General features: G+C 33.4%; 1 protein-coding gene across 1 annotated transcript in view; it reads right to left on the bottom strand.

The window, feature by feature from the left end:
• LOC126966076 (uncharacterized) overlaps nt 1–21032 on the bottom strand; it is a 266679-nt gene that overhangs the window by 41616 nt on the left and 204031 nt on the right. The window contains exons 2-3 of the mRNA XM_050809952.1: nt 20027–20064; nt 192–308 (exon numbers count right to left, since the gene is read on the bottom strand). Coding sequence (XP_050665909.1) covers nt 192–308; nt 20027–20064 — 155 coding nt within the window. The remainder of the gene's footprint in view (nt 1–191; nt 309–20026; nt 20065–21032) is intronic.

Here is a 21032-nt window from a genome sequence, read left to right as displayed (position 1 = left end):
TGTAGAGGAAGCGCGTGAGGTTTATAAGGATAGAAGCATTCTATTGTCTCTGCCTACCAAGACGGGAACAAGGCGTGAGTATGTGTGTTTGTGTGTGAATTCGAACTCAAATATGATCAACGTTTATATTTTGTTGTTTTTAAATTTTTTGATCAATAATATATTTTATTGTTTGTGTAATATTTTAGTACCTGCTTGGAGTACATTGTTGTTCGACTGGTTGGGCGGTCGTCGGAGACCGTCTGCCTCTTTCTACTCGCGTTTTCATCCTCTGACTCGTAGCCCTTCGTTGAGTTCGCTATGTCTGCCTGAAGAAACATAAATTATTGTTATTACATCCGATGTAGATATATTCAATGACACTCAGGGCTCACTTAAGATTAAAATACTAATATACTTTTAAGTCATACTATAAACTAAGTATAATCCTAATAACTTGAAATAATTTTCACATTTACTTTCATTTTGTACTCAGTTGTAACCACAATTTTTTAATTATTATTATTATTCAATGCTGTGCATTTCATATTAAATTGTAAATAATGTTAAGTTTATATTTGTAAATGTATTAATATGTATTCTGTTGAAGTGCCTAATAAATAAATAAATAAATGTAAGACAACTAACAGGCAGCGGAAAGGTTAGCAATGCAACAATTAAATATATTTTAAGCGTGGGTCGTACTGAAATTTTCTAGACTGGCCATTTCTAAATCGATTACTTAAACTTATGAAGCCACAACCTGAGAGTTGAACAAAGCAAACAGAATTTTATAACGAAGCGGTACTCGAACGGTTAGCTCAGTTGGTTAGAGCACCGGCACGGAACGCCGGAGGTCGTGGGTTCGAATCCCGCATCGTTTATAAATTTTTTTTTTCAAATTTTATTTGTGTATTAACCCTCACGGTTATCACTTTTAAAACATAACATATTGTTTACTTAAACTTAGTTAAATTAAACGATTACTTAAACTTATGGGAAGCCCTAACATCATTCTGCAAACCATTGCTAGTCATTATGATGCGCCAATAATAAAGGCGTTTATGCGGCTTCATGTGCCTGTTTAGTTATAATTATAGTAACATAATTTAGGACATCTTACGAACAATTACTATGGATTTTTTTCTGAATTAAATTATTATTATTAAAAAAAAACAATTATAGTATTTCAAAATTGAATACTCCGAGAGTAGGTTACATTTAAGTAAAGTAAATCCTGTAGATAAAGCCACAACCTGAGAGTTGAACAAAGCAAAGCAAGATTTTATAACGATACGTTACTCGAACGGTTGCGTCAGTTGGTTAGAGCACCGTCACGGAACGCCGGAAGTCGAGTTCGAGACCCGCATAATTCATAAAATTTTTCTTTTTTAAATATGAAATATATTATTTTTTGTAAAAATATAAGCTTTATATAAACTTCATGTTATAATATTCTGAGACATAAATACATAAAGGTGAAGCTAATACGGAGCGTATGAAAAGTTTGTATGTAAAACCTAAATTTTGTAGTAAATTCATAATATACGGCTTTTTATCAACCCTAGATCGTAGTAATTTTTAAAACCAAGTATCTAAAAGCTGTCTGACAGAAAAAGCAAAATGTTATTACAATATCAGACTTTAATGGCTCGAACACAAAAATAAATGAAGGACGTTGTTTTTATTAGCTCTTAAACTTCAGATACAAATGGATCTGTCTCCGGCATTGTGAAATCAAATTAATGCCAATAATACTGACATAATTATTATCTTCTTTTTCAAGTTCTGTCCTTAGATGATATATACGTCTAGATAGACTCTAACAGCTGTGAAAACGTTGAAAAAACTGAGTTTAGATCCATTTTGAGCAATTCACGCAAACTAACACAAAGTGTCATACAAATCGCGGGTGTAAGCTTGTCACGCATACTAAACTAATATTCATGGCCTGTTTTTATCGGTTGACTAACAGCAAGAGACTCTATCTAGACGTATTAATAATCTAAGTTTCCATCATTCTTATTATTATTAAAGCATGTTTTTAGTTAAAAAAGACGCATGCATTTCATTAGTAATATTGACATGATAATTTTAGACAGAACAGCTCGTGGATTCCTAAGGTTCACCTGCTTCGAATGAAATGAATTAATTCAATAATTTCAAAAATTTGTTATTTAAAATGATACCTTCATTTCAAGGATTAGTTCTAAAATTAAATTTGTAACAAAAATTTACGAACAATGCGGGACTCGAATCAGCGACCTCTCGAGTTTCATCCGAGCGCTCTTTCACTGAACCAACAGTGCGAGTGACGTATCGTTTATAAACCTTGTATATATTATTCAACTCTCAGGTTGTGGCTTCATCTAGAGCATCCACTTTACAGTTGATAACCTCAACCAAAATAAATGCATATTAGGAAATTGACATGAGATGTCGCTCTTTCAAATCTAAACAATATCTTGTTATTTTAAAATAATAACCCTCACTTCTGGGTTAAATTACATACATAAATATATTCGCATTTGCAAATGACTACTAAATATATATGTATACTAGCTGCCCCGACAGACGTTGTTCTGTAGATAATAAAAAAACACTGTTTTATAGGAATTTGCCAATAGTATTTCAAAACATCAAGAATTATTTCGTAAAAAACGCTCCTTGTTGTTACAAAAAAAATTTTTCACAGCGGAACTATCAAACCGTGCGTCACTAAATTCTCTCATAGAAAATATGTCCATACAAAAAAATTTTGAAAATAAAAATAATTATGGGTCCCAAATCGAAATAAAAACTATCCTATCTCTCAAGTTGGACTAAACTTAACTTCTTGAAGTACTCCCCATTAAAATTCGTTCATTTGTTTAGGAGTACATCGCGGACAAACAACGTGTCACGTAATTTATGTATACACTGGCCTTCAAAAGTAAGTATCATACTTTTAGAATTGGGATAACGTTTTAAGTTCACAAGATATACTTTCGAAATAAAAAGGACTCCAAAGAGAATTTAATTTTGTACATAAAAACTTTATAGTCGGTAACCTTCATTTAAGAATTGGCTGAAAAAAAACTTCAAAAACAAAACCATTCCTTTTTCAAAGTGGACGTTTCCGAATTACAATTTTACCATTCACATTTTTCTTTCTGTTTTAATTTTTTTTCAAGATCGATGGGTCTTGTTTTAAAAATTTATGCTAAAAAGCACATAACATTTATTTATCATGCCTCTTTCAGTTGAAGAATGTGCTAGATTCATGGCTTTTCTGGAACTAGGCATCAGTATGCGTCGCACTGCAAGAATGGTGGGTGTGACGGTACGAACGGTCCAGAAGGCAAAGCGAAGGTACGAAGAGACTGGACACCATCTGAGCAGACCTTGTAATGGCAGACCCAAGTGTACCAGTGCCCGAGAAGATCGTTATATTATTTCCTCTGTGTTAAGAAATCGCCACCAAAATGCAGTTGAAGTCCAGCAACAGCTACTTCAGACCCGGAGGGAGTACATTAGTGACAGTACAGTGAGAAGAAGACTTGCTGAAGCAAATTTGAAACCCCGAAGACCAGCGAGTGGCCCAAAACTCGAGAGATAGCATCGAGTAGCGAGACTGCGATACACCCGTGAACACATGCAGTGGGATGAAGAAGAATGGTCAAGAATTTTGTTTGCAGATGAGTCTCGATTCTCCCTTTACACTTCTGATGGAAGTCGAAGTGTTTACAGGCGACCTGGTGAGCGAGCTTCAAGCCTGCATCTCAGAAAGAGTCCAATACGGTGGAGGCAGTGTACATGTATGGGCTGGTATATCTTCAGAAGGTCGCACAGAGCTAGTAGCCATAGAAAATGGCACCCTCACTGGGCAAAGATATGCTCAAGAGATTCTCAATGAGTATGCAGGGCCGTATTTAGCAAATATCGCTGATGGATCGATGCTGATGCATGATAATGCCCGGCCACACACGGCTCATATCGTACAAGAGTATATTCAGGAGGTCGGTATCAGCGTGATGGCTTGGCCATCAAGAAGTCCTGATCTTAACCCGATTGAACAGGCCTAGGATGAGCTTGGGAGGCTAGTCAGAAATCGCAGACCACCACCTACTACCCTCAGGGCACTAAAGCAGGCCCTGGTAGAAGAATGGGAGAATATTCCCCAACATCGGCTCCGAAACCTAGTGTTCAGTATGCTAAACCGGCTCGAAGCTGTAATCAGAGCTCGAGGAGGCAATACCAGTTATTAAAAATTAAATAACATGTAATACATTTTAGTTGAATTTTTTACACTAAACTAAAAATGTCTATTTTCATTGTTTTATCTTTTTTAAGTTAAAAATGTTACTAATGTTTAATTTTAGTTTCTAAGAATTAAAACCTATAAAATTTGCAACAAAACGTTTTTAATCTTAAATCTCTACCTTCTATAGTTAAGAAAAAAAAAATAATTTGAAAAGTGTGATACTTACTTTTGCAGGCCAGTGTATTAAGATTTGCATGTTAGGGAAGAGTTTAAGCAGAAATACACCATAATATTTACATATCGCTTCAATTAATAAAACATCTTTTAATTTTAGAGGGTACGGCTTGCTCTAAACGCCATGATAATTTAGAGTCCCTAAAACAATCCGTACGATTGGTAGTGAATAATTTTCCTATGGAAAGAGCTTGATTCTATTGATCAATGTTTAAAGGACTGTATTTGCAGCCAATGGAGACCACTTCGAATAAGCTTTTTATATATATTTTTTATATTTGTGTATTAAACAAACACACTGTAAATGTAATTAATGTTATTTACAATTTTTTTCTTCTTCTTTGTTTCGGTATTTATGGCAAGAAATATTTATCAAAAATTATAACTTGAACCGAAGAGCTGTTTGACCTGATTCCCGCCACCTTCGCACTACACAAATTAGGATATCATCCCTACCATGCGGATGTGTGGCATTTCTCCTCAGTGCGGTTCTCAATAAATTTCTAACCTGTGTTATTAGCTTCCTTGTGCAGTGTTTCCAGGACGGTGTGACATGGGTAAGGTACCAAAAAAAGCGCGAACACTTTTCTAAAGGGCCCGCAACACTCCTGTAATTCCTCTGTGACAAGAGAATGTGGGCGGCAGTGATCATTTAACATCAGGTGACCAGTACCCTCGTTTGTCCTCTCTTCCTTTAAAAATGTTTATATAAATCCAGTGTAATATTTGTTTCCAGTAAACTCGTACACTAATGTACAGATTTTAATGGAGATTACTTCATGGAGTTCAGTTTAGTCCACCCTGAGATAGAATAGTTTTTTTTCCTTTTATCGTGCGTAAAGTTCAATTTTGCGCATGCATTTGCGTTCAAAAAGTACCACTTTCCCACACGGTGACAAGAGCGTGCGGGAATGGGAATTCCAAAGTGTACACCCGCGCGCCATCTGGCACTCTCTTCGCATTAACACGTGCAAGCGACACTGTCTCCCCGAGCCCGAGAGCTCCTGCCAGTTTGTTTATATGTTTGTCGTTTGGAATGGACCTGTCAAAACGTAACCCCCCCCCCCATCCCAGCGTCCCAACGCCACCGTTCTATACGTTCCAATTATTCAAAATAATTTTATTGGTCGAACTTTGCACAACTTCATAGGAAAAATACTCGTGCGCACGTAGGTCATCAACGACTACTTTGCGCACTTGTATCGTAATGTACTTATTTCGATTTGGGACCCATAATTATTTTTATTTCCAATATTTGTTTTGTATGGACATATTTTCTATGAAAGAATTTATTGACCGCACGGTTTGACAGTTCTTTTGTGAAACAATTTCATTATAACAACAGGGAGCATATTTTACGAAATAATTCTTGATGTTATGAAGAATAAATTTATTTATTTCAGGCAGCATTGCCCTTATATTGTTAGTATTAACTTATTCTAGGATTAGTAATATTACAAAGATTTATTTTTAGATTTAAGAATAATATTTCATTTTCTATTAATAAAATTATGTACATTATTTAAGACTCTTTATATACTATTTTCATTTTTATTAATTCTATCCCTAATTGAAAAAATCTTTTTCCTCAGAATAGCATAAAAATCATCTACTCTGTATAAGGCAAACATATGAGATGCACTACAAAAACGTGTTAATCCCAAGAACATCCTAAAAGCATTATTATATTGAACTCTAAAAATGTTCAAAGTTTTACGTGTATTACCCACAAGTTACTTGTATAAAAGGACTGACAGTAGGTGGTGAACAGTAGCTTTTTGACATTCCTACTGCACTTCTGAAATCTTCTAATTATCATGTTCGCCCTAACTGACAAATTTCTTCTCTCTCTCTCTCTCTATCTCATCATCATCACTCAGAGTGCTGGTAACAAAATGGCCTAAATATTTAAATTGATTTACATTTACTAACTCTTTTCCATTAAGATATATTGGAGGGACGCAGTCAGGACCTCGCCCCGACCGAAACACTAAAACATTACTTTTTTTTTTCATTATAAAGTAAACTACGTTTACTTGCATATTTTTGACAGATAAAAGACGGTATTTTATCTGTTATGTACAGAACAACGTCTGTCGGGTAAGCTAGATAATATAAAGTAATGCGTGATTGTCTTATATAGGCAACAAGCCTTGATCTACTAACTTTTAGAACCAAATGATAATTATAATAATCGTGTCAGACACACGTTCGTCAAACTTTATACTCAGAAACTTAATATACAGGAAGTTAGGGACTTGCCTGTAATGATCCAAGTTCTTGTTTTGGGGTTTCGCACACGGTGAGTGATGCTTTATTAAGAAAATTATAACATCCTAAATACTCAGTCTGGCCATAAATACTATTACAATTTGAAATAAATAAAAATTTTAACATTTAAATTTGGAATCTGACATTTTTATAATAAATAATATATCATTTATTTTCAGGCATTTTACCCATATATCTACAAACAATCTTAACTTAAATTACATTATACTTCGATTTTAATTTTACAGATAAAAAAGAAAAGTTAATATATTACGTCATAATTACAATTAAAAAAGAAAATAATTAAATTATAGAAATAAAAATTATAAAATTAATATCGTATTGCCGATATTAAAATCGCGATACAAAAGTAACAGTTGATCGTAAATGGGTGAAAACTTGAAGTTGTATGTATTTTTAATGCTGTCTCATAACGGGATGAAAAATAGATGTTGGCCGATTCTCAGACCTACTCAATATGCTCACAAAATTTCATGAGAATCGGTCAAGCCGTTTCGGAGGAGTACGGGAACGAACATTGTGACACGAGAATTTTATATATAAGATAAATTGTCACAGGTCACTAATATCATATTTACATACATTAAACTACAGCATTTTCTAATGCGGTCCATAAAGGAAGCGGCTCTTTTTCTTAACATGGCATAGAAATCGTCAACCCTATTCTCTATTTTATTTATTTATTATATATTCTCTCTTCATTATGGGCGCCAATACATTGTACAATATTTTGCGATATTAAAATGGAGTGGGGTGATAAAGAGAACTGAATCGCTGTGATTGCATTACACAAGGTAGGTATGGAGCCAGATTCAATTTTTAAAACTCTCCATACGCTTGGTATTAGTAAAACGTTTGTGTACCGGGCTATTAAAGGTACAATGAAACCTTCTCTGTTTGTGACCGCAAATGTTCTGGCCGTACGTAGTGTTGGTACGGAAAAGGTGGTCAAAGCAGTAAGGGAAAGAATTCAATGAAATCCTGTCCGGAAACAAAAGATTTTATCTCAGGAGATGAAGATACCTAGAACCATGTCGCGTATTTTAAAAGATGACTTAGGACTTGCAGCCTGTAACTTTAAAGGACTGTATTGCAGCCAATGGAGACCCCTTCGAGTAAGTTTTTTATATTTTAAATTGCTTTATATTTATGAATTAAACAAACAAACTTTAAATGTAATAAATGCTATTTGCAATAGAAAATTTTGTATTTCTATGTTTCAGTATTTATGGCAAGACTAGGTTTACATAAAATTATTAAATAGAAGACATGCCTTTTCATACACCTTTTTATTTTAAACTTTTTTTACACATTATTACCGAGGGAATGTTTGTCTAATTGTCAGTTTGTCTGTCTGTGCGGTTCTGCACATTTATCTCAGGAACTTAACATTTAAATTTAATACATACCTAAATACTGGATGGCCGAGAAGTTGACGTCCAAAGCTAAAATTTGAGTTTGGCTCATTTTATTGGCCAATGTTCTGGGTTTTGGGAAAGTTTTTAATTATAGTTAGAAGAAATAGGCTCCCCATTTTATTTTATTTTTGATACCTTGAACATTTTCATGAATTTAGCTGGAGCAGTTATCTTGAACTTACGACTCAATTCTAAACTAGTTCCGCATTGTCTAAACTTTTCATAGATTCTTATGTGGTTATTGCAACTGTAGTTATAATTATCAACAATACAATTAACTAAAAGTGTTCAAAGAAATTAGAATAAAGGCCTAAACCATTAGGTGAGAAAAGCGGATAAAAGGGGAAAACAAATATTATCTCCTAAACTACGAGAAAGCGTAGAACATACATAGGGGTGATTCGGATACTCATCACCATGAGGCTTTCAAATTTTAGCTTTGGACGTCAACTTCTCGGCCACCCTGTATACATAATATTATTAAGTCGAAGAGGTGCCTTTTTTACAGCTTTTTATTTTTTCAAAAAACTTATTTTATACATTATTACCTTACCATTTTATATTGTTTGTTTCATTGCAATCACTTAATTAACAAAAAACTTAGTAATCCAATTCTTAATCTAATTTGTGATGTCTTTCACATATAGATATTTTATATTATAAGTAAGCAATTTTTTAAAGTTGTCCGATTAAAATTAAAGGTAGGATTAAGGATTGGTCTTTGCTGCGCTCCAACTAGATACCGCATGCGTAGCCGCAAAGTGAGGCAACTAATACTACGCCCAACTGGGGATACTCGAACCAGTCTCGAACAGTGTGTGACATTGACGTGCCACATGTTCTGATAAAATTAAAACTAAAATGCCAGATTGCGTAGTAAAACTTTGTAAAAATATCACTACAAGAAATGAGAAAGATACTGGGATCACATACTCGTATCATCAGTAAGTATTTTGATTTTATTAATTTCAATGTAAAATAACACGAAGCGTATGTCACAAAATTTTAAATTGCGTATCAAAATGCCAGGCATACGTAATAAAAAAGCTATTGATCTTAGGCAGATCGGTATCTAGTTGGAGCGCAGCGGAGACCAATCAATAATCTAAGATAAAAAGCGATAAAATCATTCAGAATTATCAGATTCCTACGTAAACTAAAATAACTGAACATTGGGATTAAGAATTATAAAAAAAATATCGAATAGCATAATATAGTTGAAGAAAAAAATAAACAAGAACGTGGTACGAGATTTTTTAAAACTTACTTTCTTTTGTTTGAAAATATTTCTATAATTTAAAAATAAAGAACACCAAATTCCTAGGTCAAGTAAAACAAACTATGATGTCTTTTGACTTTCCGTAATACTTTCCCAATATACTATTATTTAGTACACTATAGTTTAGTAGTAGTAGTAGTGATACTACAGAACAGGACAATAAATTCTACTGGTAGCATATTCAACGCAAATTTGCGATTTCCTGTTTAAAAGTCGAATCTCGAAGAAGGCTATTTCCTGTCCTCCATACCTCTATTTGTAGGAGGCGGGAAATTGCAAACTAAATTGAATGATTTCTAATTTTTACACAGAAGTATGTCTACTGAACTTCAAAGTTATATTTAGATAGAGATTATAATAGAAAAATAAGTCGTCATATAAGAACAAAATCAAAAGTTAGTTACGAGTGAGAAGCTTATTGGCACAGAATGCTGCCTACCTATTAATTACATTATTACACATGCAACTTTTTGGGCAAATGAGACTTTATATCTTATGTCTCAAGGTGAAGAGCGCAATTGTAAAACCGTTTAAAATTTTGGGTTCGGTCAAGAATCTTGTGCGGTACTGTATTGTAATAGACAGGGCGTATAACTTACCATCAGCTTAAAGTCTTGATCGTCTCGTCACATTTTCTCGTAAGAAATATTATACATTTTTCCATGAAATCAGAAAAATAGACATTAAATGAGGAGATATAAAAAGTAACTCATTGCCACTCATTTATATCAATATTTGCAGCTTCATCATATTAATATATTACATAAAAGATATGCAATGTGATGTAACAAATCCTCAAACGTATTTAATAACTTAAAATAAAACAATGCTTGTTGTCGACGCCAGATTTCCTATCGTCGACTGCATTAAATTTAATCTTATTATTATATCGAGTTATACACCTAAACCTATCAAACAATTACTCTAATATTACTCCATTTACCTACTCTGTCAATCATACTTCATCCTTCATCTATCTGTCAAATATAACATTCATTAAATCACTCTTCTACTTCAGCTACTTGCACACGACACCTCAACTACACAAGAACTATTTTATCTAATCCTGTTAAAACAGACGAAATATAAATCTTTAAGAAGATATCAATCTTTCTTTTGTTCATCGCGAACACTTGTAACTATATTAATGTAACTAAATAAAACCTAAAGTGCTACTGAATAGAGTGCATGTATTTGTTCACACAACTGTAAACAAATTTTGCGAACATTTACAAAGTTTGAGATAATTTATTGAATTAGGCGTTACTTTGCGGAAATCCATAATTATACAAATTATTTAAGCTTTCTTCAGTGTTATATAATATTGGCGGAATTAACACTGAAGAAAGCTTAAATAATTTGTATAAAGTTTGAGATATTTAAAAAAAGTGTCTGCAGTTCACACATGGTAGAAGTGAAACCTTAAAAAAATTTGGCTTCAAGATAATAATAATAATAATAATAATAATAATAATAATAATAATAATAATAATAATAATAATAATAATAATAATAATAATAATAATAATAATAATAATAATAATAATAATAATAATAATAATAATAATAATAATAATAATAATAATAATAATAATAATAATAATAATAATAATAATAATAATAATAATAATAATAATAATAATAATAATAATAATAATAATAATAATAATAATAATAATAATAATAATAATAATAATAATAATAATAATAATAATAATAATAATAATAATAATAATAATAATAATAATAATAATAATAATAATAATAATAATAATAATAATAATAATAATAATAATAATAATAATAATAATAATAATAATAATAATAATAATAATAATAATAATAATAATAATAATAATAATAATAATAATAATAATAATAATAATAATAATAATAATAATAATAATAATAATAATAATAATAATAATAATAATAATAATAATAATAATAATAATAATAATAATAATAATAATAATAATAATAATAATAATAATAATAATAATAATAATAATAATAATAATAATAATAATAATAATAATAATAATAATAATAATAATAATAATAATAATAATAATAATAATAATAATAATAATAATAATAATAATAATAATAATAATAATAATAATAATAATAATAATAATAATAATAATAATAATAATAATAATAATAATAATAATAATAATAATAATAATAATAATAATAATAATAATAATAATAATAATAATAATAATAATAATAATAATAATAATAATAATAATAATAATAATAATAATAATAATAATAATAATAATAATAATAATAATAATAATAATAATAATAATAATAATAATAATAATAATAATAATAATAATAATAATAATAATAATAATAATAATAATAATAATAATAATAATAATAATAATAATAATAATAATAATAATAATAATAATAATAATAATAATAATAATAATAATAATAATAATAATAATAATAATAATAATAATAATAATAATAATAATAATAAATCATTTTATTTTCAGGCATTACCCATAGATATACAAACAATCTTAACTTAAATTAAATTACATAATACTGTTGAGTTTATTTTGATATTAATTAAATTACAGATAAAATTACAGTTTAAAATTTAAGATATGTCATAATCACAATTAATAAGAAAATAATACTTAATAATATTATTAATTCAAATTTGGGAAAAAAAAAAAAAAAGATATCCATAATAATTGTTAGTAAAATGTCCTAAATTATATTAGTATAATTATAACTAAACAGGCACATGAAGCCGCATAAATGCCTTTATAATTGGTGCATCATAATGACTAGCAATGGTTTGCAGAATGATGTTAGGGCTACCCCGCAACCTGCTCAGCAATGACGCGGTTCTTTTGCGTTGGATGGCATGGAAGCCGTCCACCCTCGCATCCGCGAACATTGCCGAAGCACTGCAAAAGCGGGGCAGCCCCAACATCAACCTGAAACCATTGTTGTACTGAACGCGAAAGGCACTAAGCGTTCTTTGAGTATATCTGACCCACAGGCTGCTCGTATAGAAGGTTTGACAATATGCTTTGAAAAGCGTTATCTTTACCTCACTGCTACATCGAGCAAACCTGCGAGCCAGCATATTACTCCTCACCGCCAGTGCCCTGCGTTCCCTCTCAATATCCATTTGGTCTTCGAGGTCTTCGGTGACGTAGTGTCCAAGGTACTTAAAATGTTGAACTTTCTTAAGCTCAACACCATTCAGCTTCATTGGCGGAATATTACATATATTCTTACCAGGGACTCTAAAGATAATGAAACAATGTAGGTTCTAGGAACGATCATAATGATACAAAGTTTGTTAATTATTTAACATTTAATTATTTAAGAAAAACACATTCTAATTGTAATATTTATATAATCAAAACAAATCTTATAACTATATTTACAATAAATACTACGACTACATAAAATTAAAACTATCATTACGTGGAAGCGTACCAAGAATACTGGCAGCATTACCGCATTGGATAGCAAGGCTGATCCGTTGACCGAAATAGCTGCCAGCGCTTGGGTTTCCTGTAGCCTTATTGAGGCGCGAAGATAGTATTTTGAACATTCTCCGCGCCTCTGGGCCCCACGGGCCAAGTGTCTCGACACCAAACGACACAAATATGTATGACTCACTGAGACCAACATATTTGCGACGCTTGCTGTCTTCGGCAGTCGAAGCAGCAGCCCCAGCACCAACTGACGTAACTTGGACATGAGAAGGAGCCAGAGTGTCGACGCAAGTAGCGTCCCACACCAGCGCCCTTCCCCGTGCCCAAGCCACCAGCGTCATTCCATCAGGACGCTTGCCATCGCGGCGGGTAATACCATTTGGCTCTAAAACAGCTGGTATATTAAGAGCGGCAAATGCCCTGCGGATGACTTCATTAATGCTGGCGTGACGACTGATACGGCCTGCCGATTTTAGGCAGGATAACCCGTGGCGTCCAAGAGCATCTACCTGAACGCCACATCTACATTGATGTGGTTCATTCAGTTTTATACCTAGCCGGAGTGATACGCATATTGACAATGTCATATTGTCAAGTAGCGTTCCAATCGGCGCAGAAGGCAAGGCTTGTAACCAAAAGCCCGACTCATTTTGTGTCACAATTTTCTAATTGTAATATTTGTAATTGTAATATTTTTTTGATATTGACTGCATATTGACCAGGGTGTGCTATAGTAAACTACGCTATTTTTGATGCTTGTTGAAGTTGTTTCGTTGATGTTTGAAAAAAAAAGGCCATTTAATTTATTTTCAAATCGTCGTATAAATTACATATTCAAGTTTTCAATCCAATTAATAATATAAATGTTGCACAAGCATTTTCAATTCACACTTCTATTAAAAAACCATTACACTACACACCTTAATGATTTGTGCTATTTTTAGTGAAGTTAACAACACTATTCCTTAAGTTGAAATAACGTAAATATGACGTATGTAGGTCGATTTCAATAACGTATCTCTAGTAACAGATACATTGCTATCACCGTTTAATGACAAGATCTTATCTATTATGTCCAATATCAATGACGTTCTATAGAACGTCATTGTCCAATATAGTTATAGCACAGTAGATATTGTCTACTGTGGTTAGAGTCCAATGTTATATGTCAATAGATTATTGAAATGTAAGTAAGCGTAAAAGGGCGTCTTCCTCTAGTAAGTTAAACTAGGGGTAGAGGTTATTGAAAACAGCCGTTAAATAGATTATGTTTTGAAAATAACCAAACATCTATAAACATTGTACTTATGGATGGCTTAATCCAAAAAAAATCTGAATATTTTGTTTGTTTGTTTGTGCTTACCTCAGAAGTTTATTTTTTGTTATATTATGGAAATCTGAATGTCATTTTCAGTGGAAAATTCTAGTAACATTGTGTTTGTTTCATTCCATTCAGTTCTTAAACAAGAAAATTACGTTGAGCAAAATAATACGCCGAAATCTAAGCAGACAAAGTCACGGGCAACCGTTAGTTTATAACAAATATGATTAATATACATTTCAAAAACTACCCCCAATTCGAAATAGTATGCCTATTATGCCTATATGCCATTGGTCGCTGTGAAACAGAAATGCAATGAACTGTACGAAAACCGCTTTACAAACCATAACTAACAGGCAACTTCTTAAAATTGGAGCCAATTTTATCTGCAACGTCTCTGCACTATAATCTGTGTTTTAAATGCTGATACAGTTTATATATTAATGAAGTCATGCGCAAAGATTTGCCGCTCTTAATATATCACCTGTTTTATAAGCCAAATGGTTGCCCGCCGCGATGGCAAGCGTCCTGACGGATTGATCCTGGTGGCTTGGGTACAGGGAAGGGCACTTGACGCGACTTGTGTCTACACTCTGGTTCCTTCTCATATCCAAGTTACGTCAGTTGGTGCTGGGGCTTCTGCTTCGACTGCCGAAGACAGCAAGCGTAGCAAATATGTCGGTCTCAGTGAGTCTTACATTTTTGTGTCGTTTGGTGTCGAGACACTTGGCCCGTGGGGTCTCGAGTCGTGGAGAATGTACAAAGTACTAATGTCTCGCCTTAATTGGGCTACTGGCAAGCCCTGGCCCTACCCAAGCACTGGCAGCTATTTCCATCAACGATTCAGCCTAGCTATCCAACGTGGAAATGCTGCCAGTATTATTGGTACACTTCCCCGTAATGATAGTTTTATTTAAATGTAGGTTATCATAGGTAATACTTACTGTAAATATAATTATAAGATTTGTTTTGTTTGAATAAATAGTTTAATTTATATTTAATTAAAAATATCAACCCAAATTATACTTTGTAACGAATACATATATAAATAATGAACCTGAAAGCTGTAGAGAAAGTTGCTTCGAGTCATGTAAGCCTCACTGCTACGGTTCTCTTCAGGGAACTATTTGAACCTTCATTACTTTGAAACTGCAAGAGTAAGATGCTTTTAGTCGCTCAACGTACTTTAATGTTATTAATAATAAGTTAAATATAAAGTTCTGAGGAGCGGAATGGTTTTTAAAACACATCCTGTGGAGAGTTGGATTAATTTATCATGTGCTTTTTTTTATGACAGTAAGGGACCAGACGAGCAGGACATTCAGCTGATAGAGATAATTAAAAAGCCCTGCCCATTACAATGAAATTGAAAAAACCCAAACAATTCTGTGCGGTACTACAATTGCGCTCGTCACCTTCAGACATAAGATGTTGAATCTCATTTGCCCAGTAATTTCACTAGCTACGGCGCCCTTCAGACCGAAACACAGTAATGTTTACACGAAGCTTAACTGAGCAACTCCACAACTGCGGTCGACACCTTGAGACATAAGATGTTAAGTCTCATTTGCCCAGTAATTTCACTAGCTACGGCGACCTTCAGACCGAAATACAATAATGCTTACACAACACTGCTTCACGGAGAAATAGGCACCGTTGTGGTACCCATAATCTAGCCGGCTCCTGTGCAAAGGAACATCCCACTGATAATGTAGTGCTTTGATTTGACAGTCGAAGATAAAGACAATATTTTCAAACACCAGATAAAAACTCTATCGAGCTGCATCTCGTGTTACTAGTTGCATCTGATATTCAAACGACGATCATATTAGGGTCTGGTGTTATTTGTATGGTATATTCTAGTTTGATGAGAAAAACCGTATTACTATTTGACCACCAGTGGCTCAATATCTAGAACCGTTGATGCTCACTACGGTTCCCCCGGTTCGATCCTCACCCGCCAAGTACCAATGTGTTTTTGGTTATCAAATCTTCGTTTATTTGATGCTTTATAAGGTCAGCAATGCTCTTGTGATTCCTCTGAAGTTACAAGAGCGTATCATCATCATCATCATCAGCCAGAAGACGTCCATTGCTGGACAAAGGCCTTCCCCAAAGACACCCACGATGATCGATCGATCTGTGCTGCCCTCATCCAACGTATTCCGGCGTTCTTGACCAGATTCATTCCATCTTTTGGGGGCCTACCACCACTGCGTCTTCCAGAGAAATCTTCTCCTTCAAGAGCGTATGGACCGCGGTAATTACACACATGATGACCCGTATAATTATATGGTAAATAAAATTTAGTGTCCCAAGAATGATCTGATCTGCTATCAGATTCCCCTGCACTTCTTTTGCCATGTTTCATAAAAATTAAGTACTTGCTCGTATATCCTCGTTTTTTAACAAAAAGTTTCCTAAAACCTGGAGCTCAATCTCAACGCCGTCTATGCGATACATGCCTTCCTGCTTCCGACGAAGGATTACCTAGTTTTTATTTTCACTTCTGTAACTCATCCTATCCAAACTTTCGAAACTCATTAAAGTCTCAGTCAAATAAACTTTATTCAAACAGACTTAACCTAAGCGCTTCTGAACTGCTTCTGAGTTTACCATTATATGTCCTTAAAAAGTTAAGCTCGTGATAAGAACATATAAGAAACACAACGGCCAGTCTTTTCAATCAAATAGAGTATTTTACAATGGCTGTACTATACATAACAAATTAGTTTGTAAGCCATATGAAATTGCCACTTCATCCTACTGTTATGTGCTCCTTGTGGAAAACATTAGTTCTTCTGCGAATATCCACATAACGGATTCTGTCAGGCAGAAAAACTCCAAGCACGATCCTCTGCGTAGCTAGTTGAGCGACTTTCAGCCTCTGTATTTGATCAACAGTGAACTACCCACTCACCACTCGTCTCACCACATTCGGTGCACGTAAGTCAATGAGATATAAAAAAAAGAATGCCTCAGACCTGAGAAGAACGGGCGCAACAAACTCAGCGGCCTTTTTTTTCATAAAAAATATGGTTTCAAAGTAATATCGTACAATTAAGCTTATTATTTAATAGACTGAGGGCGGTCGCTCCATTCTTAATCTGTGGTTTCATTAATAAAGACATTTGTGTTATAGTAACCTTTACCACACAAACGTTTTTTAACAATTCTTTTGTATATCGTGATATTTTTGTTTTGAACATTTTCTGGGATCTTGTTGTAGAAGCATATACATCGCCTCATAAAAGTCTTACTTACGCGACAAGAGTATTACAAGTTTATGTCTCTTCCTGGTGTTACTATAGAATACATAAATCAAATAATATATTCTCTAAGAATGCAAAATTGTACTTGGACGCCATTCATAAATCACAAACTATCTGAACGTTGGAGAATCTGATAAATCTAAAATTTCCAATATGGATGTGTTCAGAAGCTGGAACATTGTTGCATACAAACTTTTAAATTATATTATCCTTTTCGTGGGCGTACTTTACGGACCTGATTTGTATGAATTTACTTCCGTCTCGCACTTGGCCGCTTTTTTATTAATTAAAAATTTGAATATTCACTGAGATATTTTACATCTTTAAAAAAAAATTTACCATCTTCTTTAAAGGGTTACTTTAAAAGTGTACTTAATCGCTAGCTTAAGTTGGTATACATAGCATAAAACTACCAATATCTTGACATAAGCTATATAACTTAGGTCGAGGCACGTACAGACGTATTCGCTAAGTTGTTCGCTCAGCACTTAAGCAACAACAGTGTTATAGGTAAAATGTCTTATTTATAAAAGACGAAACTGCATAAAAAATAAAAGTATTATCGATTGCATAATTCTTATGCAAATCGATCACAGTATCCCTCATACGGCTAATATGAGATTCGCCTGACACACATCTATACATCGCTTTTTTAACGAAAATAAGGGGCGAGACGAGCAGTACGTGCAGTTGATGGTAATTGATACGCCCTGCCCATAACAATGCCATGCCGATCAGGATTCTTGAAAAACACAAAAACTCTGAGCGGTACTACAATTGCGCCCGTCACCTTGGGACATAATATCTTGAGTCTCATTTGCCCAGTAAGTTCACTAGCTACGGCCCCTTCAGTACAAACCATAATAATGCTTACACATTACTGCTTCAAGGCAGAAATAGGCGCCGTTGTGGTACCCATAATCTAGCCGGCATCCTGTGCAAAGGAGCCCCCCCACTGATAAATTTTATAACTTCTTATCCAGATTACAACTGATAATTACAGTTAATTTAAATAGCTATTACTTGTTTTAATTCGTATTAGTTTCTGGAAAGCAACCGCATTGCAATATTGAAGTTTCGAAGAGACTGTATTATTAGTCTTTAGTTTCAAAGTAGAATCTTGGAAGATACTTATTAATTTGTGAGTGCTTTCTATATTTAGATAGGTCCTGAATATAAGAAAGTATATAACATAATAAATTATTTATAGTTATTGAAAACATATACATATTTTAATCTTTTTGCAATAGGAGGATGCCAAAGGAGTAATTTCATGTTAAGTTATCACCGCTGACCATTCTTTTGTAGCACCAGAACAGCACGCTGCCTGCCTTTAAAGTGGATGCTTATCTTAGCGAACTTATTTGAACAAAATCTACAGTAACTTGTGTTAATTATGCGCTGACCAAAAAACTTCAACATAGTACGACACCGGTATCAAAATATTAACAAATAGACGCCTTTTTTGCCTCCGAAAGCAGGTAAGTAATATTATGTAAGCAAAACTTGTTTTGATTTGCCTGCCTTAACTATTTTATCTTTTTTCAATAAGTGAGAGCTACCCCTACGAAATTGTATATAGAAGTTTCTTTCCTAAAAACCATGAACCAAATTTACATTTGTATTGTACTTGTGTTGCATTTGGCTATATTAAAGTACAATAAATATTCTATTGGTGATTGTAGCTGCATACCAGTGGGACGGTTTCTTTGCACAGGATGCCAGCTAGATTATGGGTAGCACAACGGCGCCTTATTCTGCCGTGAAACAGTAATGTGTAAGCATTCCTGTGTTTCGGTCTGAAGGACGCTGTAGGTAGTGAAATTACTGGGCAAATGAGACTCAACATCTTATGTCTAAAGGTGACGAGCGCAATTGTAGTGCCGCACAGAATTGTTGGGTTTTTCGTGAATCCTGAGCGGCACTCAATTTTAATGGCGTATCAATTACCATCAGCTGAACATCCGGCTCGTCTCATACCTTATTTTAATTAAAAAAAGACAGATAAAAGACGAATAGTAGAAAATAGTAGATTGTTAACCGAGGGTCGAAAGAATCAATTCCCGAGGTATTTAGACTGGCTATAGTCCGAGTAGGAATTGATTCTTTTACCCGATTTAAACACTCTACTTTTCATTTCGAATATGAGGCAAATAAAACTAGTTGTTTATCTAAACTATTTATTGATAATATATAATAATATTTGTAGCACCTATTTATGTCGACCTTGTAAATTTTAAATATGGAACTCAAGAACTCAAAGAAGTTGGCGCTAAGTTCACACTGGCTATTTAGAAAATCACATGGCCGCAGCATTTTTGTTAATTAGTGTGTTTTTTTTACATATATGATAGTTCATTCCGGTTCCCTTAGGTGGGAATTAATTTGTATGAGTTTTTCCCTCTCTATGGAGGGATTAGCATTTTCATTCCACCCAATAATCAGATCAAAACAACATTTCTTTCCGAGTATGAGAAATGAAAAAATATTTTATGAGACTTACTTGTGTTGAGACTGACACGCCGGGCCCAACAGCACCCCCTGTAACAATTGTTTTTATTAATTGGGTGTTCTCTCCTTTCTTGTAAATATTGCTGCAAATTATTAAATAATTGTACACATTTTTTAATATGAAAAGTTAAACTTGAAGTGCAGAAATTGTAGATTATGAAATAGTGCAGATGAAATCGCGTTACGCATCCTCTCTGAATGTGGTTCTTTAATGAATAAACATACGATCTCTTTGGGAAGACCAATTTTTTTTATTATACAACCGCTTGAGATACGTCAGCTCATCTCAAATGATATAATAAAATTCATGAGAAGACTCAATCTTTCCAGTGAGCTAAACTTAACAGTGGCTATCTCAATAGATCATATTCGTCGCAGTGAAACAGGGCTGCAATGAACTGCACCAAACATAACTATATCGATTAGTAGTTATTACACGCACAAGGACATCGTCAGTCAAATGTAAAATATGTTTAGGTACCCTGTTACAATGACAGAAAGGCTTAGGAAAGCAAACAGGGCTGCAATGAACTGCACGAAACATAACTATATCGATTAGTAGTTATTACACGCACAAGGACATCGTCAGTCAAATGTCAAATATGTTTAGGTACCCTGTTACAATGACAGAAAAGTCTTAGGAAAGCAAACAGGGCTGCAATGAACTGCACCAAACATAACTATATCGATTAGTAGTTATTACACGCACAAGGACATCGTCAGTCAAATGTAAAATATGTTTAGGTACCCTGTTACAATGATAGAAAAGTCTTAGGGAAGCAAACAGGGCTGCAATGAACTGCACCAAACATAACTATATCGATTAGTAGTTATTACACGCACAAGGACATCGTCAGTCATATGTCAAATATGTTTAGGTACCCTGTTACAATGACAGAAAGGCTTAGGAAAGCGCAAGCGCAAATATTAACAATTTGATGTATTGTACTACGAATGAATCATGAATTATACACATTTTTTGATTCATCATTTCATTT

Source organism: Leptidea sinapis, chromosome 9 (genome assembly GCF_905404315.1).
Source record: "Leptidea sinapis chromosome 9, ilLepSina1.1, whole genome shotgun sequence".
Lineage (NCBI taxonomy): Eukaryota > Metazoa > Arthropoda > Insecta > Lepidoptera > Pieridae > Leptidea > Leptidea sinapis.
Note: the sequence above shows the minus strand (reverse complement) of the source record. Positions and strands in the feature narration are given on the sequence as shown.